Source organism: Agelaius phoeniceus, chromosome 3 (assembly GCF_051311805.1).
Source record: "Agelaius phoeniceus isolate bAgePho1 chromosome 3, bAgePho1.hap1, whole genome shotgun sequence".
NCBI classification, from domain to species: Eukaryota; Metazoa; Chordata; class Aves; order Passeriformes; family Icteridae; genus Agelaius; species Agelaius phoeniceus.
Genome location: NC_135267.1, coordinates 92,340,428 through 92,363,812, shown reverse-complemented (window position 1 = coordinate 92,363,812; position 23,385 = coordinate 92,340,428). Strand labels below are relative to the sequence as shown.

The window sequence follows — 23,385 nt, the reverse complement described above, 5'->3', positions numbered from 1 at the left end:
GATTTGTTCAGCATGGCTAAGAAATTGCTGCCTTGCTGGATTTTCCAGTGGATTGGGAAATGGACTCTTACTTTGGAAAAAAAACTCCGAGTTTGTTTTCATTGATATGCTTTAGTTCTTTGTTTTCATAATCTATAAAGGAGTTACAAAAATGTAATGGACACAGAACTTCAGCTTCCATCTAGAAGAATGAGTAGAAGCAAAAAATACACAGTCTTGTCTGGCTTAAACTGGAACTTCAGGAATTTTGCATTGATAATTCAGACGTGTGGATTTGCTGTCATTGTGCAGCCCCTCCTAAATGTGCTGGGAATAATCCAGCAATGTCAGCAATGCCTGGAGCAAGTTATGTGGTTATTTTTTTATGAACCTAAAATTGTGTTAATCTTTGTGAAGGTTAGAAAGGCAAACTCATAATTCTTTTTTATTGCTTATGTGTTTTGAAGTGACTTTGTTACCCCACAAGCCCATGTGTATCACTGCAGGTTATTTTTCAGAATGGCACATGCTTCAGTCCTTTCTGATACAGCCACTTGTAATTCAGACAGGTTAAACAGAAAAGAGTTTTAAAGGCTTTCTGCTTAATGCTCCAGTGCAATTAAATCCTGGCTTTGTTTGTAGAAGATAGGATCAGCATGCTTTGGAACAATTGGTATGGCCCATAAAAATAAGAGGCTTTTGTTCATTTTTGTCATGAATTCTCAAGTAAGCCAAAGTGAAGTGAACTTTATGAAGAGATGCATATCCAGGAGTTTAACCTCCTGGTAGAGGAGGCTTTGTACAGCTCCAGATGTGTTTGTGGGTTTTTTGCTTTGGGGTGTTTAGTTTTTGGTTTTTTTTTTTTCATCAGCTCTACTGCTAATGGATATGATTTCATGGGAATGTTTTAACAGTTTGGTTTTCTTTAATGCCATGTTTGATGAAGCTGTGAAGTATAAGGAAGAGAATTCATGTGTTTGTTTAGCAAAACTGGAAATTCAGCAGCCCTCAAAGTTGCAAAAGGAAAAAGCATGGAAATGTGTAGGGGAAGTGATCCTGAATTAACTGACACAAGGTCAAAAAAATTGCCCTTTTCCCAGGAAGTTGGGTTCTGAGGTTGGCTTCAGCACACAGATTAAACAAAGATAGTTAATTTAACCTGACACTGCCTGGCTGTCCTGCCCAAACTGCATCTCTGTGAGCAGATCCTGCTACCCTGTGGCTCTGCCCAGCAGGCAGCCTCACTCACCTATGGGAGCCTTCACTCTCCTCCAGCTACCCAAATATTGAAATATACTTTTGCAGTTGGAAATTAAACTCCCACCGCCACCTCTCAATAGGAGGCTGAGATTCCTCCCCTACTCCTTCTCTTTTAACAACAGATCATTTCAAAAGTAAATCCTGTACTGTACTCTAAAGCAGTTTTTTTGTCTGTAATTCCATTAAGTCAGCATACTACTGGTTTTGTCATCTCTATGAATTTATTAAGCTTTTCTTTTCTTAGAAAAAACAGTATGGGAAATCAAAGTACTTGAATAATTTGCAAAAGCAAATTTTTTAGCTGATGGAGTAACAATATTAATAGCCATTCTTTCTACAAAAGTTGCTCTGATACTCAGTCAATGGGAACATGATGCCTTATATGAAGCAGTGAAAGCATCCTGTCATATTTAATATAGCCCAAGTTGTCCAAATGCTATTAGGGTTTTTTGATAAATATTCTTTTTCTAAAGACTTTTGTATCTATGAGGATACCTACTGTAATAACTTGTTGGAATTTGCCATGTTATGTTAGATTGTATTAGAGCATAGTACATGGGGTGTAACAGTCTGGAGGTGAGTCCTGGTTCCCTTTCAGTCAGCTGGAGACTCTCCCAGATTTTTAGCCTGTCCCTCACCTTGCTTGTGAGGTGGTCCATGTTCAGAGCTGTGCCCCCCTTCCTCCCAGTGCACAGCCACCAGCCAGGCTCCTCCCTGCTAAATTGTGCAGTAGGATCCAAAACTTTCTTACCAAATCAAATCTTCCAACAGTGAGTCCAGTTTAAACTGCTAATTTGCTAATGATCTAGACCAAACTCCTGACTGAGAGGTTTGTGCCAAGTACGTGCTATTTCCACGCTTAATCCTTTTAGTGGAGAGTGGTACCTTGCAAGCAGTTATCTGCAAGTGTTCTCTGGCCTGCTTTCAGGAATGGTTGGCTCCATTCCCACAGCCACTGCCTGACTCCATCCTGTCTGCAGGAGAGTGGACCTGTGCTGGAAAGCCACCCTGCTGTCCCCACCTGCATCAAGGTGCTCCACACCACACAGGTGTGCATGGGGCACAGAGAGCACAAGGCATTGCTTTGAGTTGTGTTCTTGTGGGCTGGAGGGCTTCATGGAAATAAACAGCTATTTAACATTTAAACATTATTGTTACTATAGATTAATGCTATTTTTATTTTTGAAAAAGTGATTTCTTTAAGTAGACTAAATGCTCATCATCTGTTGATGCTTACATGTGATGTCATTGCTCATGATCTCAGGTGTTCTGCATAGTTGCAGATCACTTTGTGTGGCTCTTCAGGTGGGTGATTAAGGTTGGATTACAAACGCAGCTTACTGTTTGCTGGTACCTTCCTTCCAATGTTCCTTTCTATCCTGCCTAAGAATAGCAATTGGTTTATAAATGTTGGTTTATAACAATTGGTTTATAAATGAGAACAGGAAGGAGACAATGCGAATAAGCCATGCTCTCTCATGTCCTTTTTAATACCATAGATCTGATTTCATCAGTGAAAACAGTAAGATGCTTCCTCCAAATTATTGGTTAATTTAATTCTCCTCTTTCCACTTCTCCCCATATCCCTCCAATGCACATATCCTCTATGGGCTTTTAGGATGCTGCAAGAACAAACTTGATTTCATCTGATTGCAGGTATGCTTGAAAACCTGTAATTTGCCTTAATGGAAGGTAGTGCTGACCTCTTGATAGCAATGAAGCAGATAAAATCAGCTGCCTGATTACCCATCAAATGAGTTACTCATTAAATCAAGTAATTCTCCTGTGGTGAGACAAAACGAGGGATTTGAATTCTGTCAAGAGCTTAGCAAAGAAAAGCACTGAGGTATAAATCTTCTGTGAAGAAAAATCTTGAAAGATACGAAGTATAGTCATTTGCAGTCCTCAACTGCTCTCTCTTAACTTTGTTTTAGACGAGCTGGGAGGAGCTTCCTCCTTTTGAGCCACCTTGCAGGGTGACAGACCTTCAACAAGGTGGTTTTGAGGGTTAGTTCTGCAATACAAATATGTCTATGTAAATTTGTTACATGTCTGAGCTATGCAAGTGTAGGAAAGCTGCACAAGTGACTTGCAACAATTTGTTAATTCCTGGTTGCTGTAATTAAATTTTACACTTTATTTTCATAGGAGGTGGCAGAATTTTGACCCATTTGACAGAATAGTGAAAAACTGTGTACTTGATGGCAAAGAATATGCTTCAGATCTGTTACATTGCCAGTGGGGTGCATCCTCAAATGATGCCTAAGGAAACATATGCAACATTTAGTGAAGACTTCAGAAATGGGGACTGGAGTTTTCTCTCTGTATTTAAGCCAATCTTCTCATTGCTATCTAATACCATCCTTTTGTTCTGATGTCCTCCAATATCATTTGGTAGTGCATGCTTTCCTGTAGAAGCCTTCATTTATGTTGGAAAAACCCTCAAAAACAAACAACTCAACAAACCAGCACATATTCATGCTGCAGATACAGGCCATGGAGAAATAGAATAAAATGTCATTGCAGGTTTGCAATGACTTACTTTCAAGCAGATTTTCCTGTGGGCTGTGTTAAGATACTAAGCCACTAGCAGTTGAAGGAAATAGCTGAGTCTTCCTGTTTATAGAGGTAGCAGGCAAAAACATTGCTACTAAATAAAACACTGAAATTGTAACATTTTCTGGTGCTCAGTGTCCTATAAGCTTCTGTGGTGATTACAGACTTATGGATAAATAAATCACTATTACTGTTTATCTTCTTATCTTGTTTTGACTAAAACTTCTTGAACATTCTATAAATTCTTTTGGCCTGAGGATAGGAAAAAAAGAGGAATGTGTGGTTTTTTGGGAACTTGTATATTGGATTGAATAATTCAATGGTCAGATGTAACCTCTGATGTGTGTGATTTGAAAAAAAATATTTCTGTTAACTAATTTGGATCATTTTACTAAGGTTTGGACATCTTTTATATCTCAAGACTGTCTTGAGGTCAGGTGTCACTTTAAAAATTTGGAATACTAGAGAGCATCATAGATGCTCATTACATAGTTGCATAGATGCATTGCAATGATGCATAGATGCATCATTACATTGATTACATCAATGTAATGATACTTTGTTATGTCTATAATTTAAAATCTATGTAACCATGTGCATTTAAGAGTTCTGTAATTCTCCATTTGGTTTTGTGGAGTGCTTTAAACATGGTGCAAGCTGATATGAGAGAAATTATTTGTAGTTCATTTTGTAGCTTATATTTATTTCAAATGGAAGTTGTACGTTCAGAATTTAGTGTTAAAAAAGAAACACACACACTCCCTGAAACTTGGATTAAAAGAAACTATGTGTAAAGGTGTTTGTCAGGTTTCTGCCTAAAACTCTTGTGCTCATTACTCCCCTATGAGGAAAGGTTAGGTGATTTGGGATGCTTCAGCATGGAAATGAGAAGTTTTTGGGGCAACATAATTGTAATCTTCCAGTAACCAAAGGGACCCTACAGAAACAATAGAGAGGGACTTTTTCCAAGAGCCAGTAGTGACAGAACAAGGGGGAATGGATTCAAATTGAGAGTAGGTATAGATTCAGTATGAGGAAGAAATTTTTCACTGTGAGAGTGGTGAGGCACTTGCACAGGTTGCCCAGAAAAGCTGTGGATGTCCCGTTCCTGAAAGTGTCCAAGGCCAGGTTGGATGGAGCTCTGAGGAACCTGCTCTAGTGGAAGGTGTCCCTGCCTATGGCAGGGAGTTGGAACTAAATGAACTTTAAAAGTCCCTTCCAACCCAGACCATTCTGTGATCCACTGTGTAAACCTGCATGCTAGAGCTAGTTAGATGAATACTGTGACCTTCATGCTGTTCCATATTAAAAAAAATACAGTTGCTTCTGTAGTCTGTATTAAAAAAAAAAAAAGGGTCAGGGCATGAAAATAGGTTTTAGTTTACTTTGTATGCAAATATATAGAGTTTATTCCTTATCCTAGGATGCTGGGAGCTTAGAGCACTCAATACCATTGTGTCTTTTGCTAGCAAAGAAGTTGCTATTCGTTGTAGCCCTATCACCCCATGTATTCTATTCACTTAGCTCATGAACTTTATCCTTCTCAAGGAACAGATGGGTAAACTCTTCAATTGAGGCTCAATTAAATGCCTTTTAAACTTGTGATTTCAGTGTGTTCTAGAGTGTTCTCTTGTTTTCCAGCTCTTATTACTTGATGGTAACTGGGCAGATCAGGAGTACAGGAGTTTCTTGTGGTGAAGTAAGGACATAATAGTGAGCTTGATCATGTGTTGCCATAACGATCCCCAGCTCTTGGGGCTGGTGGTTCCACAGTGTGTGGAAATGCCTCTTAGGTAATAGGATACTGTCAAACTCCTGCTGCTTCTGACCTTTAGTCAGTCTCTGAAAATTTGGTAAGCTGGATTCTTGAAAAATGCAACTGCGTTTCTTAAAGCCGTCAGGGACCTTCTCCATTCTTTGTTGTGTGATGTTTTCCCCCTGTAGAATGATGTGTCCTTGTCTTGACACAGCTTTAGTCTGTCACTTCCCTTAGACCTCTGCTGCACATCACAGTTCCCTCTCTTTCTTTCTCCCTCTTTGAAATTAGCCTGTTTGCTCCTTGCTTTGACCTTTAGCTGTCATAACAAGATTGGTGATCCAGAGGAAGAAATTATTTTTTCTGACCTACTGAATGTTTATTTTCTGGCAATACCAACACACTTCAGTAGTCAAGAGCTGACCTTGGTCTCAACTCCCGTGAAAGAGCTCCCAGTTAAAATGGTGGGGTTCCATTACTCCTGTCTCTTACTGTCCTTTGGTTACTCCAGAGAGAGGGGCTGGCAGGGGTGTCAGTTGTGCCAGGATTTTTGTAATACTGCTATTCCTACAGGAAGGAAGAATGTCCATACGTTAATGTCCGTGGTGTTACTCAGGCTTTCAAGTAAGCAATCTAGTCTGGCAGATTTTATTTTTAACTTAGTTGAAAGGTCTCTTTTGACTTCTGTGTGTGGATCAATGTGACTCCTTCTAAAGACAATTTTTTATTAAGCAATTTGTGGAATTAGTATGGCTTGTTCTTCACATTTTATATTCACCAAGTTTTAGGATACTGAGAACACTACTGAAAAGCAAGAGAAGTAAACAGGAATTTCCACACTTGCCTTTTTGAAAAAACACAAATGTGTATCTTGTGTGTTTTTCCAACAGCATAGGTCGTAAACCCTGCCTTGGGATTTCACAATAGTTCAGTCCTACATTTATAAATAAAACATGATGTGTATTAGTGTGACCCATTTTCCTTAAGGGTACAAAAATCTTGTTGTCAACTAAATTTAAAGGAATGACATGGATATAAAGCTGTTTCTACAGATTCCCTTTAAACCACTTTGTTTGGTAGTCTGTGCCATCAGAAGGGTAATTAATTTATGGACTGTACAGCTGCTATATATACTATGTCAAAACTGTGTGGCTGTAAATGATCTTTTGATAAGGTCAGACTCTGAAGTGGAGTAATAGCTTAAGGTCTGACACCTACATCACAATTGCATGTACTAGGTAACATTTAAATGAGAGATGCTGTGTTTCTGCTGCGTGATCACAAATGGAGACGATCACCCCAGCCCTCGGGTGGAAGATTTGGGTGATGCTGGCTATGCAGAAGCCTGGAGCCAAAAGCTGTTCCTGTCAGTGTGGATGAAGCCAGACTGGCACCTGTGAGGTTTGTCCCTCATCTACATGGCTTGCCATGTGTCTGAGCCACCCTTTGGGATGGGCTGGGGTGATGGCAGTGCAGTCACATGTCACCCAGTGCGCAGCTGAGCTGGTCACCCATGGTGCAAGCCCTCTCTGCATCCACAGGTCCTGCGGTGGACATCCTTAATCAGAACTAGTTTTGTGGGAAGGATTGTGCTTTTTGGTGGGAGGTTTTTCATAAAGGCTCTTCTCCCTCCTCATCCACTTCAGAGTGGATAGTAAACAAGAAACTCGTTGGTCTCTGTCATAAATAGTGTGCTCTTTCAAATTCTCTTGGTTTTTTAACTCCTAGTTTATTCTTTACTTCTTTTAAAAGCAGTAAAAATAGTCACCATTGCAGCAACATGTTAATGGAAACAGCCAGCATCTGGAGATGTTTTGACATGCAAGAATGACATTTAATCATTTTCTGAAAGGATACACAACTCTTAAGCAGTGTCATATTTCTAGAAGTAGATATTTTATTTTCTAAGTGCTTTATTGGAAAACACTTTGTAGATGGTTTATGCACTGCAGTTTCCCCAGTTCTGCATGGCAGAAATAATATTTATCTTTCTGTTGGTATAAGCAAAATAATTTAACAGCAGTCATTTCACCATAGCTCATCCAAAACCATAGCTTTGATATAACTAAGACCACCAATTAGTTGTCATTATTAATCAAACTTTTGCTGATCACTTTCAGAGAATGGAAATGAGTCATACTGAACAACCTTGTACAATTTACCTGTACTTTTAAAAATACCTCTTATGCAAATCTTGTGCGCTTGAAGTTCTGCTCTTGACCAGAGATGAAACTGTGATTATCTCCACAAAGGTACAGACTGTGTCTAACAAGGATGCCACTCTTCAGACTCTTTGTTTCCTCATGGACAGGGTTGCACATTTTCATAGGCCACCACCTAGGTTATGTGGTCTGAACTGTGGTCTGGAGCTTATGCCTAACACAAATTTTCAGGAGTAAAACCTTTTTCTGCCTGTGTTTTAGATTTAACACTTTTTCACCTTGTCTGCTGGATAGGCAGGAAGGCAGCTGCAAGCAGTCTGCTGTGCCCTAGGCAGGCAGCGGAAGGCATGCTGCAGCTGTGGTTTGGTGTTGTGCTCAGGGAAATACCAGCCTTACACATTGCCACCCTTCCTACCCACCACATCAGCCTGCTGCCACCTCTGTCCTGTTGGTACAGCTGCTGCAGCAGCAAACCCCCTGACAAAAATAGGCATTCCTGTGGTTATTCTTAAAATATGCATTTGCATTTGGTGGGCTCTGTATTGTTTGCAAGTTTTTCTTTTTCAAATTAAGCAATGTGGTTTTGGGCAGCAAATATAAAATAAATTTTCTCATTTAGATCACTTCCCTAGGCTGGTTGACCTAGGTTTAGTATGGTTTAGTTTAAAGCTGGGTATGGTTTAGTTGTGGAGGACAGCCTCAGGACAATTTTGCAGATCCAACATACTTGCTTCTTGTTTTCTGCCTGCTCACTTGCGAAAAATGCCATAGGATGAAGGAGCTGAGTTTAGTCTAGGAGGGGCTGATAAGGGAAGGGCTCAGGCACTGCTGTGTGCTCTCTGCTGCATCCTGCCCTTGCACTGCTTGCCTGGGACTTCACTCTTTTCTATCAGTTCTTATTTTGCTCGGGTTTCTGGCAATGAAATGTGGTTTACAAATGTAGCTGTTTCACAATCTCCTTAAGTCATCCACGGGCAGAGCTGCTGTTGACAGACATTATTCCCACCGCTCTTTCCAGAGGGTGCTGCCACCTCCCTGCTGCTGCAGCATGGCTGGTTGTGCCATACGCCATATGACTGGCCTGGTGAGTTTCCCTGTTTTGATGTTGATGAGTTAAGTTTCATGCTGTTCAGTCTCCTGGTGTGCTTCCTTGTGCAGCCCCATGAGCTGTGTTGGCAGGAACAGGATGAGAAGGGGAAGGATGCAGGAGAAGGGCAGGGATGCTTATTTTAGCAGTAATGCTGCTGTATGCCAGCTCTAAGTGACCTTAATCCTAGTCAAAGGTCCTGCTTTTCATCACTCTGGGAATTAATGCTTCAGAGAATGGAACCTTATTAGGGTTTATTACAGTGCCTGGAGTGAAGAGGAGCGAGCAGCAGCTGCCACATCCCACAGGTGTTAGTGGGAGCACTGGATCCTGCTAGATCATCCTTGTCCTTTTTAGCTCACTAACCAGCCTCTGAACACCTCACAAGTACTGCTGGAAACAGGCTTGATGCAATGAGCATCCTTAACCAAAGTGTGTCTTGTAAAACTGTTTAATTACTTTGTCTCACCTGATGAGATGGTTTTGGTCTGTTGTGCTTGCTGAGTGATAGCAGATATAACATGGGTTTAAAAACAAACTGAAAGAAACTTTTTCCTCCTAAAGATAAAGCAATCAAATTGGGAATTGGGAGGTTATTAAATAAATTACTTTTATTCTCTTTTCTGTGGGGTAAAGCTAATGAAGGCAGCTGCTGAAGGGTGATACTGTTTGACAGTGAGGTTAATTGCCATCTGAAACATTGCTAGTTTCTTTTCAGAAAGAAGAAAGCAAAATAATTGAAGGATCATTTGCTAGTGGAAACATGATTGATTTCATATATATGAGGAAACAAAATTAACTAGTGCTGCCCTCTTGCAGTTCACCAGCAAGACAGGCATTAAACTAGTGTCACTACAGTTACCACTTTGTGATGTTTAGTGCAATTACAGGTTTTATAAATAAAAGGTAGATAGGGAGAGTTTCCAGTAATCTTCTGGATGGAATATAACACTGTGATTGCCTCATGCAGCAGCTCTTGGATTTGAAATCTCCTAAATCTGAGGGAAATTAAGAAACCCTATTTCTGTGAAAGCCAATTTCCAAAATTCATATGGCAGGTACTTTCTTAGGAGCAGTATGACTTGCCGAGGAAGCTCAATAGGTAATCCTCCCTTCTTTTTCCCTTTACATACTAAAAATGTCCTGGGTACAAGTGTCTGTTCTGCAGCTGGGGACATGGTGACTTTGGTGGGGGCTCCTCTGGTTTCCTCAGTTAGCTCTGGGTGACTGGAAGGTAATTTTTTGGGTATGGACCCACAGGGACCTGCTTTGTTCTCCTCTTCCCGTGGAAGCGGTGACTCTGAAGATTCCATGCCTTCCTATGGCTGTCTTCAAAAGCTGGAGAAGCCATTTGCTCCCTCCTCTGAAGAGAAGGCACATTCAAGTGTTTTTTAATTCCTGAAAATCTGAAGTATGTCTAAAATTTGTACAGTCATAAACTGGTGCTGCTGCAGTCTTTGAGACATTCACTGTTGCGAACAGCACCAGATGTGTGGTGTTCCTAAATGTGTGTATGTTGGGGATAAACAAGCAATGAACAAATCTGTACTTGCACAGTGTGCAGAGCTCCATTTGTGGTCTTTAAGAGGCATTTTTTTGTCAGAGTGAAGAGTGTTTGTTAGTTTTTTTCATGGTGTAGCAATGCACTCTGCACTGCTAATAATCTGAGAGTTTTTTCCTAAGCAAAGACTTACATTGTGTATGTGTTTTATTTTGGTATGTGCCATATTTTAAGGGGTTTTTAAAATTATTTGTGCCTATGTAAAATACTTCAAAAGAGCACTTTGTCATCACCCACCATTCATGTTAAGTAACAGCAGGGAAGAGGGACCTGAGATGGTGCTTAGGCTTGAAAAGTGTGGAGACAGACAGGTGGCTTAGAAGGACAGGTATGATAGAAAGGCCAGAGATAGAAGAGTGAAAAGTCCTAACGAGGAGGTAAGGTTATCATGAGAGGTTTAAAGGCAACTTAAGGAGCTTTGATCAAGTCTTCAGCTGAGCAGGGAACAGCAGATGGGTGGGTTGAGAGTCCTGTCATTTTCAGTGTGAGCTGTATTCACTGGGCCTTCTGAAATCTTGTTTCAAAAGTTAGAGTTCTGAGGATCATTCCAACAGTGCTCTGACATTTGCTTTGGTTCCTTCTGCCTCATCCTGTATGCTTTTGATGGAGCAGACACTAAGCTCTGTTTAAGATACCCAGAAATAGCAGTGTTTTGTACTCATTTTACAGAAAGAGAGCCTAACTCTTTTAATTTTGTGTGCTTTACTTACTTCAAAATTGATATATTCTAAAATAAATGTGTTGGTGTGAACTACAGTGGATGCTTTTTGCCAGTGGCATGTAACCTGTCATTGTTCAGGGCACTAATGGCCGCTTAAGATTGCAATCAAGGCTCTTTCTGCTCCTGGCACTGATCTAACCAGTACTACAGTGTCTGTTTGGTCTCATGGGGCATTCTGCCTGTCGTTTCTTCCAAGGCTTCATAGTTGGATTGGGAAGCACGTTGAGTTTGAAAGGATACCAAAGTGTGTGTGTTAAATTATTCTGTCTGCCCAACCCATCCAAGATAAGACTCACTATTTCATCTTGCAATTAAGATTGTTTAATGACTTGATGCAACATAGGAGTTGGGACAAGTTGGGCTTGGTCAATCCCAGTGCCACAGCTGTGTGTTGAGGCTCATGGCTTCATTAGGGTCCTTAATTGTGTGCCCTTGCCCTTTAGGCTTTATCATCTTCCACCAGGCAGTTTCCTAGTCCTTTCCCCTTGTATTAATCACAGTAGTTGTCTGGCTGACTTCATGCTGCAGAGCTGTGTTCAGCTGACTGCCATCTCTTTTTTTAGATCACTGCAGAGGTCGATTCCTCCAGTCGATCAGGAGCTGCTGGAAAAGAAATACACTACTGTAGTTATGTAGATTGCTAATCCTGGGAAAACACACAAAACCAATTGTGTGCTGTCCTAATTATATTAACCTATTATATTAACCTTATCATCAGCCGTTTCTGATGGTGGAAAAAAAGTGCTGCCCCTCCTTGTGTTTTGAATGGAGACCTAGACCTCCCCTCCCCCCCCCCTTTTTTTTTTTTAACTATCCCACTGTTGTCTGGAAATCTAAACTTTAACCAGAGTTATTTAATATGCTTGCAAATCTCGAAAATAATAAACTATTTCAAGTATGATAGAAGAGTCAAAATACATGCAGTACAATATTCACAAATAGTTTTGTTTTGACATTTATCTTGCTGTAGTCGTTCTGCCAATTGGCTTCAGACACAGCTACCAAAAGAATGAACACATGTTGCATTCATTAGTTCTCATCTGGCTGTGCTTCGTCTTGCAAGACAGACAAAATCATGATCACATTAAATAGATTGTAATGCATTTGTAATACGAGTTCCCTTCTGCTGAACAGAATGATAGCTTTGCAAAGCTGCTGCTTTTAAGCCATGATATTTTGCTTAGCTTTCATATAATGGATATGAGTATATTGCCAGTGATGTCATTGCTTTTTCGTCTCGAAACGATGTCATGTGAAAAATATTCCAATATAATACTGAGTGAACTGCTGCCCCCTTCTTCCCCCCCGTGTGAACTCCCGGTGTCACTGCTCCTGTCACTCCTCGCGTCGCGCTGTGGCTGGCGATAGATGGATGTTTGCCGTTTCTGACAGACAGACACGCTTTGAAACAATAATGGTTTATCTGCATCTGCCGAGGGAGGGTACTGTCGTTAGTCAGGGCTGCTGGTTCTTTATGCCCGAGCGCGGACGGACAGACGGATGCTGTGGGCTGTTGATGGTCCGTGCGGCGCTGTGCCCCGGCCGTGAGCCCCGTGCGGCGCGGCGGCACCGGGGCCGGGCTCTCGGTTCCGATCGCTGCGGTTCCCGGTGGGGAGGGCGCAGGACCGTGCCCGTGTGCGGCCAGCTGCCGCTTTCCCGTTCGGGAGCAGCCCGGCGAGCTCCGCTTCCCGGCCGAGCAGGCCCCGGGGGGCCGCGGCCCCCGGCCGGTGCCGCAGCGAGCGCGCCTGCGGGCGGCCCCTCCCCGGGCCCGGCCCGGCCCGCCCCCGCCTCCCGCGCTCGCTCCGGGGCAGGGGCGCGGGCGGCGGGACCGGCAGGGCTCGGTGGCCCGGGACCGTGTGCTGGGCGCCCGCCGGCCGGGCCGGGGCGCGGGAGCTCTCGCTGAGGCGCGGCGGGGCCGGCTCGGCGGCGCTGGCGGCCGGGGGGATGGAGGAAGGCTTGTCCTGCCTGGCCGCAGCCTGCGACCCCTCGGCGCTCGCCGCCTTCTGCACGGGTAAAGTACCGCGCTGCGCCGGGACGGCTCGCTCGGGGCGATCCCCGGCGCTCTCCGCTCCGCGGTCCCCATCCCTGCAGGGCAGAAAGGGAAGCCTGTCAGCCCCGGGCAGGCTCTGCCCTGCGAGGTGTGAGAGCGGCTCCTTGCCCCCTCGGCAGCCCGCAAGGTGTGCCTGCCCCGCGGCTGAGGGGCTCGCCGCCGTGCGGCATCCGCACCGCCAGAAAATCGACAAAAGGAGGACAAGTAAATAAAATCGGGAAGTGTGCGGATAGCGGAGGAGGCGACAGGGCGATAAAGATGAAGCTAATAGTGGCTGGAGAGGAGGCGCGGAGCAGCGCGGGTCCCTTCGGGCCGGGCTGGGACAGGGAAGAGTTTGGATCGAGGGACCCTCCGCACGCAGCCCCCGTGGAAGGGCGGGCGGCTCTGGCGTGTCCAGCCTTCCCTTTGGAGCGCTCGCTTTGCCGCTCTCCGAGGGAAGAGCCGGAGGAGCCCCGGCGGGACTGGCGGGGCCTCAGGCAGGCAGGCGGCAGTAAAGGCTCGCTCAGCCGGCTGCAGCTTTCTCTGCCTGAAGAATCTGTACTTGCCCTTCAGAACTAAGGGCTTCTTCCTCTTCTCCCTTTGTTTTTACCGGTGTCATAGTAAAAATGAAATATTTCCGTTCATATTGCCTTTCTTTAAACAGCTGCTCTCCATACAGCCTCTCTTGAGCGCGAATTAGGTAACTAATTGTAGCGTTCTGACTGTAGCTACCAAAACTAAATGGTCTTGAAAAGACCAACCAACCAAGTAACCCTAACCAAGAAATGCTATCAGAGATAAAGCATGTTCCTCTTGTACACGGAGTGGAAGGGTTTCACTGCGAGTGAAACAGACATCAGCGAGCGCCCGTTCTTTGTTTGCTGATTCATGCCGTGCGATCTGGATACAAACGCAACATCTTGCCTGTGAAACTTACGGCCAAATATACGATGGTCCACAGAAAAGTTTTCTTCAAAAAAAAAACCCCATAAAACAAGTGCTCAATGCCTACATTTCTGTGGGCGTTTTTTGGAAGAAAGGAATGACCTTCCTATAGTGTACTTTGTTAAAGTGAGCGATATGCACTGTACTTCATCTGCTTCAGAATTCAAAGCATTTGGTTTAGAATTCAAGATGTTGCAACCCTCAAGAAAGAGGGGAGGGTAAATTGGAAATGTTAGCATTTTAAGTGCTTTGTGTGATTTTTTTGCAGTCTTGTAAGGATTTTTACTGTAGAGAAGAAAAGCTAATGTTTAGCTGTTTGTCTTCAGAACAAAATTCAAAAGAACAGCATATTTTATGGCTATAGCTTGGGGCTTTGTTACCAATATGTAGAGGTTTATGCGACCAACATTTCTACTGACTTTAATGGCTTTTAACAGGAGTTTCTGTGATTGTCTGTACAGAATGTAATAGTGTCTCAAACTTCAGCTTGAGGCGTATCTTGAAGTTCCAAAGTGAGTGGGACATAATGGACTTACTTACCTTTGAGTTTTGTATAGAAATCCAACAAAATAAGATGCAAGAAATGCATTCTTTTCTGAATCCACGTTCTATTTTAATTTTTTTCTGTGTCTTAGGGAATTATTTTTTCTAAAATCTTGATAAAAGACTGAGCATTTTGCTTCATAAGAGTTGGTATGTGTAATTAAAAGAAAGTGTGGCTTTGGATATTCTTAGCAGGGTAGTGTGTTTTGTTGATTTAAAACTTGATTCTTATTTGTATGGTTAAATCTAATATACCTTTATATCAGGTTTTCCCATGACTATTTTGCGTTGTGTGTAAAATTAGAGTGATAAGAAACTGGTAGGATGGAGAATCAGCAAGCGCTTTGTTCCTGTGAAATTTCTAACTTCAGCCTTGAGGGCTTTTAGCAAATTTGCACTGGTAACAAGTATGGAAATGCCTGAGATTAAGTTATAGAAAGTATCTTTTTTTTCTTCTTTTTGTTGGGCTGGACATGCTCGTTCTTGCTTTATTTTATGGAGCTTAAGGTTTTATACTAACAGTAGAGTAGGGTCAGGGTTTTGCATATAATTTTTTTTTTAATAAATATCCTATAGTGATATGCTTTTCCATAGGAGCTTTACTACCTTTAATTGTGATTTTTTTTTTTTTTTTTGTGCACAGGTGTCATTGTACATACCTCTCATTGCCCATTTCTTGCCAAAGCTATAAATTAATTCCTAATTCAGCAGTAAAGAACTAGCATTTCCTTTTAATACATAGGGTACAAGTGCTGATAAGTGGCTTAATCAAATTTTTTTAAAAGCTTGTCTAGTGTCAGTAGGAAAGATTTATTTTTTGTTCTAATTAGCCCTTTATAATTAAAGCTAAGGCAAAGACATGTCCCTTAGGAAGAGGGATAGCTATCAGATTTGATATGGGCTGGAATTTATCTCAGATAATACAGATCAGGATAGAAATTTTCAGTTTGACCAAGGGGAATATTTACCTGCAAACAAATCTTCAGTTGGCATGCTTCTAGATTAAATATTCACCTCCAGTGGCATTGAAATTTGTATTTATATATGAGGAAAAAACCAAACAAACTCCAACATCCTAGTATTTTTAAGCTTGATTGCTTTCAGACTCTTGGTTTGTATGCATTTGTCTTTAATGTTAAGACTGGTAGAGAGTGTGCTCAGGGTTATTTCACAGTGGGGTTGGCCAGTTGCTGGAGACATTGGTGGCAAAGGTGGGGTTCTGTCTGTGGCTCTGCAGGGTTTCTCCAGGGTGACACTGAGGCTGCCTTGGGCTTGGTGCCCCTGGCAAGGGGCTGCCCCCGTGGAGGGCACCTCAACTGGCAGTGGCTTTGCCACCTGCCTCGCTGGCAGGCAGTGACAGTAGCTGGCACATACTGCTGTTCCTGCTGCCTTGCTTCCCTGCTGCACAGGTGCTGGTGCAAAAGTATTTAATTTGAATTAGTATCTGACATAAGGGACTGTGCTGTAAGTATTTGGGTGTTACAAGAGCCTTTTTCTTTCTAGTGCATGCAGGGCTATGTGTGCACAATATAAAATTTCAAATACTGTAGAGGTCAGGAGGGGTTTTTATCTAACACTATTTAGAAGCCCAGTGCCTTGCCTCAATAGAGGTCTCATTTCTTTAACTTCATAGTTACCTTTTAAAACTGTAGTATCATTTTTGAGTAACTTTTTTTTCTGCTTTGCCAATTAAGATCTCTAGCTGGCTCCCAGCAGTTCTAGGAACATGTATTAGTCATCAGAAGGGGGTTGAGGGGATAATAGTGACTTGTGCAGGGTAATGGTAAGTGGTTTTTAGCAGTTGCAGAAAGTAATTGCAGGTTGAAGTATCTGCAAGCCACACTTGGAAGTTGCTGAAGTATCGGAATTGGTGAAATGTCAGAGGTGGAGTTGACGCAGCAAACTTGTCATTAAAGGTCAGCTAGAAAGGTTCTGACTGCAAGCACTTTCTCAGCACCAAGTCTTTGCTCTCAAATTTTGAGTAATGCCCCAGTCAAAGAAGTATCTTTATGAACCCTACATCACACCCCTGCTTGGCACAGAGAAGTAAGTTCAGCAGGAAAGAGGGGGCATTGGAAACTTGCCTCTTGCAGCAGGCTTCTTCAACCTGCTCCTCCTGCACAGAGCCAGAGCAGCTTTGAGAGCAGAACTTGCAAAGAAAGAGGGGGAAAGTGCTGGACATGCAGCTCCTGCCCTGTGAGCAGGGAAGAAGGAATAACCAGACATGACAGCCATTAGTCACAGCTCTTTATTGCATGGTGAGAAGATACCCTTGTGCATCTAAAACAGGATTTAGACATGTCTTCTCACTTTGCTCCACTCTTCCAGCACCTTTTTTGTTCTTTGTATGTTCTGAAAATGCATTAATTTGTTGGGGTTTGCCCTTGTTTGCCTGTGAAGCTCATCAGAAGCATTTACAACCATGGGAATATCCACAGTCTAATTTCTGATACCTATGAAGTGCATCAAAGGGAGTGTTTGCTTCCATGAGAACGTGGTTTGAGTTGACCCTTCAGGTTTTTGTGTGATTTTACTTATTTGGTAAATAAATGCCACAGTGTCTTGAACATTAAGGTATTTTTTGAGATTTTTTTCACCTCTATCATCTAAGAAAAGCAATCAGAGCGGCAGGTGTCACCCTGAGTGGTTTGCACTGATGGTGTGCAGTTTCTGTGCTGGGATAATGTTGTGTGTGTGATGGCAGGGATTTGGCAGGAGCTGGCCAGTGAGCTGATCCAGCTGAAAACTAACTGGGGGTGCAAAAAGTTTTCTATGAGGTAGCCACCAAAAATTATGTCCTGAAGCAGATACTGGGGCAGAAAAGAGAGTCTCATCCTTCAAGGAAAATAATTTCTTTTAGCATCAGCCCATGGTTTGACTGGCTTAAGAGCAAGTGAAACCATGCCAAAGACAATAGTACTGCAGACTGAATCAATATTAAAATTAGAACAATTTATTGTTTTAACTTTTGATTTGATTTTAATGCATGCAAACAAACTCAGTGTCTTCCAGTGTTTCTGCTTGCTTTCAGCTTCAGAGTCTTGAATGATTATTTATGAATGACATTGAACTGAAGAAAACATCTCATAGCTTTCACTGAAGAAATCTTTTAATTGCCCATCTTCACAATATTCTATGCATTTTTGCAATCAAGGAAACCTTTAGGCCTGTAATGACATGAAAAACTGCTGAGAAGAAAAAAAAAATTGACAGACTTTTTTTCTTTAAAGGACGCAGTTCAAACTTTTAAAAATATCACTGTACTATAAATAATTCTAACTGTTTTGTTAGAGTTTTGTTCAGTGGAGGCAGAGCTGCGCTCCTGGTGCTGCTGTGGCAGGGTCACTTGTCCTCTCCACCTTTCTGGGAAGTGTTCCCCAGCTCCCCCAGAGGTACACGTTGTGTGTCACAGAGTTCTGGCATGAGAACTTTGTCCTGTGCAACTTGCAGGCTGCAAGAATGGTCACACCTCCTTAGAGTGTGGGCTTGCACAGGAGTTGTGGAGTTATAAGTGAAGGCAGAGACTTGGAGCATGTTGACACAGTAGGTTAGTAAATGTGGATTAGTAGGTTAAACAAGCTGGCATTTAGTCTTGAGTAAGAGCAGTGTGCTTGAGTAGTTACAGCATGGAAGCTGAGATGCTGTTAACTCACTCCCTGCTGATTTATTTGGCCATACCCCATGTTGCAGCCCAAAAAACCATATTTCGTTAAAATTAAAATAAAAGTTGTCAAATGAGATTATGGGAAAGGTTAGAAGATGGTGAAAAGTAATAAAATAATTTTGTTCCTGTTTGTGTATTCTGCTGTGGTGGGAGGAATATTTTTCATGCATGAAGGATCCTGTTATTTTGGTTGGCAGTATTATGTGGAAATAGTATCCTCCTGGATGGTTCTTTTTTTTGTATAAATAGCTGAATTAGCATAGCTAATGCTTAGTAAGTGTATGTGGAATTAATCAGTCCTAAAACATAAGCATTAGTGGAATGAACTAGATAATTCAGTGGTTTAAGATAATAGCTGCTTTCAGAGTAACTATTATCTTTTTGGCTTTAGATTGTTCCCCACACAGTTATCAAACAAATACAAATCTCCAGGGTTTAAAAAGGAGAATGAAACTGAATTGCAAACACTGGAGACCTACAATGTGTAGCTTTTTCCAGAGTACTTTTCACTATGAGTTGAAGTGTATTAGTAAAAAATTTGTAAACTTTATTTCTGTGGGTTCAGGGAGGCCTAACCTAGCATTGCTGTTCCTGATGTGTTACAAAAAGCTGGAAGTGTTACCCAGTGATAACCAGAGAAGAGCTTTGGCATGGATCTGCAAGAGACTGACAGCTGATGTGGCAGAGGCTCTCTGGTTGTGTTGGTGCTCGTGTTCTTTTGCAGAAAAACCTGATTTTTTTTTTAATTGTGTCTTTTTAGCAAATAAAAATTCCTCTTTCTGAGGTGGCTTTGATTGTTATCGGTTCTTGATTGATTAATGCCTTTATTTTGAGGAAGAAGAAAGTAAATGGGGAAAAATGCAACTTACTTGTAATTTTTGACACTGCTGTTACTTAGTCCCAACCATATTCAAGTCTTGTTTTCCTGTCAAGTATTTGTAGCATTTGCAGTATTTGTAATACTGGGCATATCCATGATCAGTCACTATTGCTATTTGCAGAACTATGTTTCTTTACCTAAAAACTGTTACTTTGTAGCAAATACTAGGAAAAGAAACCTGAAGTTTTTTTATGCTTCAGAGACTCCATCTGTAGGAAGATCAGATAAGTAATCTGTTCATGATACAAAATGTGATGTATTTAAGCAACTTTGACAGATACATCCCTTTTGAGTGTTCAAAATTTGGCAAGCATTCCACACAGAAGTGTGCTTCTCTACAGGGTCCTTTGAGAAGAAAGGAAAAAGCATCCTTATGGAAAGGCATTTTTCCTGCTAAGCAAATTCCATGCACACATGCATGTGATTTATCAACAGTGACTGTGATAGTTCAATTTTGTGTAGAACTTGAACATAAAATACCTTCAAGGTGAAACTTTAGAAGGTCTTAGCCTGCCTCTGCCAACCAAAGTGTTCTGTTCAGTCATTGATTTTTCTCTGGGAAGGTTTAGCACCATGTAACACTGTTAGCCAGTGTTTGTGCTTGCTTTGCTTCAGTTCTGAAATCTGCTCTGTGGTTTGGCCTAAATAAAGGTGAGACTTAATTCCTCCCTTTTTTGGGGAGTTTTCCATTTTAGGCGTAATAGTGCCAGGTTTAGCAACTGAAATTATGTTTGAAACTGGCTTCAGTTTTATGTATTCATTTCTGCAGAAGCGGCCTAACTGCAGCTTTATAAAATATATGTGCAGTGACACATGGAGATGTCTGCCATGCTGTTCAAGAGTTCTTCCCTGTCATGAATTAAATCTCTTTCATTTCACAATTACCTCATTTATTTATTTCCGCATTTGTGGGAACTTGTTGATAGTGTCCTTGCTAAGGAGAGTGCAGCAACACTTGGTGAGAGGTCTGCAGGCTGAATTGTCTAAAATACTATGTTTGCAAAATAACAACTGTTAATATTGGTGTTTCTTCAGCTCTTGAGAAGCAGTGTGTTGCAGAATAGTCAGTCTCCTGTCAGGCAGCAGCAGCCACAGCAGCAGGAAAGGTGTGAGCAATGCTTTCCACCCACACCTTGTTTACAGCTGTTACTTCACCAGGGCTGTTTAACTGCTAGCACAACAAAACAAAAGATCTTAGCTAAAGAACCAGTCAGTTTAATTGTATTTATGCTCAGTCCCCATTTTTGAGGGTGGCTGTTGACTTTCAGCAGCATAGGTACTTCTTACTGCTCTCTGGCTTGTGTTTTCTCTGACACACAGTGTGCAGATATTCCATTGATTTCTCACTAGTTCCTCCTGTGCAGTAACTGAATTGGAGACTGTGACTAATGTGTGATGAGTAGTTGTAGATACCACCTTCCAGGTTGGCTGTGGGAGCATGTGCTCTATCCTTGAAATCAAGCAGATAGCTGTGTCTGTAGTATGACTGGTCTTTATGGAGATGGGTTAGTTCTTTTCTATGCAAAAAAAAAAAAACCCAACCAAACCAAACTGCTGTGGATTTGGTTCTACCTGGAGTAAATATGAGCTGTTGTAGAGACATTCCTCTAATACCAAAGCTGCAAGCCGCTGCAGAAGCTGTGGAAGCTTCTTGGTGGAGGTAAACAAAAGCAAGATTTTGATTGCTGCTGTTGCAAGTGCTGTGTTAGATCAAGTTTGTGACTAGAGAGCTTTAGTCTCGTGTTCCTAAGAAACAGTGGATTTTTAGAAATATCAAAACCAAACCTTGTGTCTGTTCTTGCTTACAAGACAGAGGAGAGGTAGAATGGCTGTGAGATGGTATCCCCTGCAGCAGGGAGGGTGACATTTGTGTTGCAGAGCTGGGATGAGGGATGCCTTCTGCAGGAGATGCTGCCCAGGGGGATGGGTGAAGCATGACAGCCTTGCAAGCACAAGCAGCTGCTCCTGCCCTGCTGCAGCAGAAAGACTCCCACCTGGAGTACTGGAATGAATACTCCCACTAGAGGGCTTGTCTCTTAGAGGTTTTTGGTTTTTTTTTTTCAAGGGAGGGAGCAGATGGTCATCCTTAGGTTTTGGGTAAGAAGATACAAAGAGGGACAGTAGCTCTTCAAGGTCACTTCAGCGTGGAGTGAAGTTCACAGTTGGTGTTACTGAATGGGCTCTAGTGTGGAGAGGTGTAATAAAGCAGCGGCCACATAAGGCTGTGAGTAAGTGGAAGGAATTCCTATACCTGAAATACCAGAAAACTAAGATAAGGCAGTGAGTTGGTGAGTCTGTTTGGAAACAGGTTTTCCCTTTATCTGAAATCGCCGTGTCCTGTGACTTGGCGCGATAAGAGCTGTGAAATAGCGCTGTGTACACCAGCGCCGGTGCCTCTCCCTGCTCTGGGGTAGGCACATTTCTGCTGAGCACAAAAATGCTCACATCCTGCTTTTTCCAGCAGTGCTGAAAGGGAAGGCTTTCCCTGCAGGGTAGATGAGTGTTTTGGGAGAAGGAGGTCCGTATTTCTTTGGCAAAGGAAATGAATACTACAGGCCAGGTTTCTGTTTTTCTTGATGGAGTTTTGCATAGTGGCACTTAGGATAGATTGGCTTAGAACAGCGCAGAATGAGATCAAAGAAACGTTTTGTAGAGTGGTATTTTTGATGTTACAAATTAGATATTTATGAGTCCTGGGGGAAGGAAATGCACAATGAAGCAGCCAGTACAAAATTTAGGAAACGTTCCAACACTTATTTATAGGGATAATGTCTAACTTGATTTCTAGATAACAGAAACTAGAGATTATTAATTTGTGTGCCAGGATTTGAGATTAGTATAATTTTGTAAGTAAACATTGTATGGTACAAGATAAAATGTATCCATAAAAGAAGAGGCTATTTTGCTTTGCCTGATGTTATCTCACTTAATGATTTCAGTGCTTTTCTGTTTTGCTGCTGAAATGGTACTCTAGAATTGATGAGATTATAGCAATCTTAGAGTAGAAACTTCTTTCCTCTAGGGCAAAAACGTACTTGTTAAAAGCATACCACAAACAAAAACCTGGTTAAATTAGTTGGCCAAATTAACTATAAATATTTAAGATATTGGAAGATTGCCATAAGTGTCAGATTGGTACTACTGAATTCAGATTCTTTGCAGCAGAGATGTGCTGCCAGTAATGGGGAATGTTGGACTTCACCTGTGTTGTTGCAATCTAAAGACTGAATGTTTCGCAAACTTGGATTTATTCACGTGTTACTAGAAAAGTTTATGTTTTGGAAATAGAGCTTGGATAATCAGAGGTAAACTGGATGAATTGAGGCTTAAATTCTGAAAAAATATTTCTAAATACATAGACATTTCTTTGAGCATGAATTAGCACCATCACTCTGACAAGAGCAGTTAAAAAATAAGTGGTACTGCATGGAGGGAGGAGAATCTCAGATGGAGAATCTGAGATTACTGTGAGTGCTCTTTTTTTTCCTCTCTTTTTCCCTCCTTCCTCTCTCCCCTTTTCCATTTAGAAGCCTCCACACCAACTTGCTTGCCTGCCACATAACAGCTGGTACCTGTCTGTGCAAGTGAATTTGCACAGTGCTCCAGGAAAACCAATGTTTCAGATGGTCCCATGTTTCTCTGTGAACTCTGTGCGTTCACTGCGCTTTGTGATGTTTTGGATAGCAGTACTTTTGTCTGAGCCCGACTGTGGTTATCATCATTCATTGTGTTGGGCAGGTCAGTGACACTTCATGCTGCCATCTTTTTGTAGATTTGGGCATTAAGGACATAAGGTTAAAGAAGAGTGTTCCAAGTGGGAAGTCAGACTGAATTTACAAGCCAGAATTAGGGTTGTCCTTCAAAACTATATTGAAATCATATAGGTAGTGAGATGCATGGAGGAGGTCATAATCTCTTCCAAGTTAGAACTCTGAAAAGGTGATTCTTTCTATAAAAGCAGCTGGTTGGTATTTTGAGTTAACTTTATTTTCTTTGTGTGTCTCTCTCTTATTTTTATGGGAAGGCTCTGAATCTTGCTTCTTGAGAAATTGCATGCATTTAAGTGCTGACCTTGCTACAGCACTTAGGGTACAGCCCACAAGTGTTAATTGACCTTTAGGCAGTGTGGGATGATGAATTTCATTTCATTTAACAGATGAAGAGTGTCGTTAAAAAGAGATTAAGGTCAAAAGCATCTGCTAATTATCTCATTTTCTAATTAAGTAGTCGCCTAATTTGAGA

General features: G+C 41.8%; 1 protein-coding gene across 5 annotated transcripts in view; it reads left to right on the top strand.

Moving 5' to 3' along the window:
* EML4 (EMAP like 4) overlaps positions 1-23,385 on the top strand; it is a 147,509-nt gene that overhangs the window by 47,270 nt on the left and 76,854 nt on the right. For 2 of the 5 annotated variants that reach the window (XM_054630029.2, XM_077175849.1), the window contains exon 1: positions 12,482-12,524. The exons of 1 other annotated variant lie outside the window; for it this stretch is intronic. In XM_054630029.2, coding sequence (XP_054486004.2) covers positions 12,497-12,524 — 28 coding nt within the window. In that variant the 5' untranslated portion in view covers positions 12,482-12,496. Of the gene's footprint in view, positions 1-12,481; positions 12,525-12,579; positions 12,602-12,879; positions 13,094-23,385 lie in introns of those variants that run through there. 2 more of the 5 variants (XM_077175851.1, XM_054630028.2) reach the window with 2 other exon arrangements.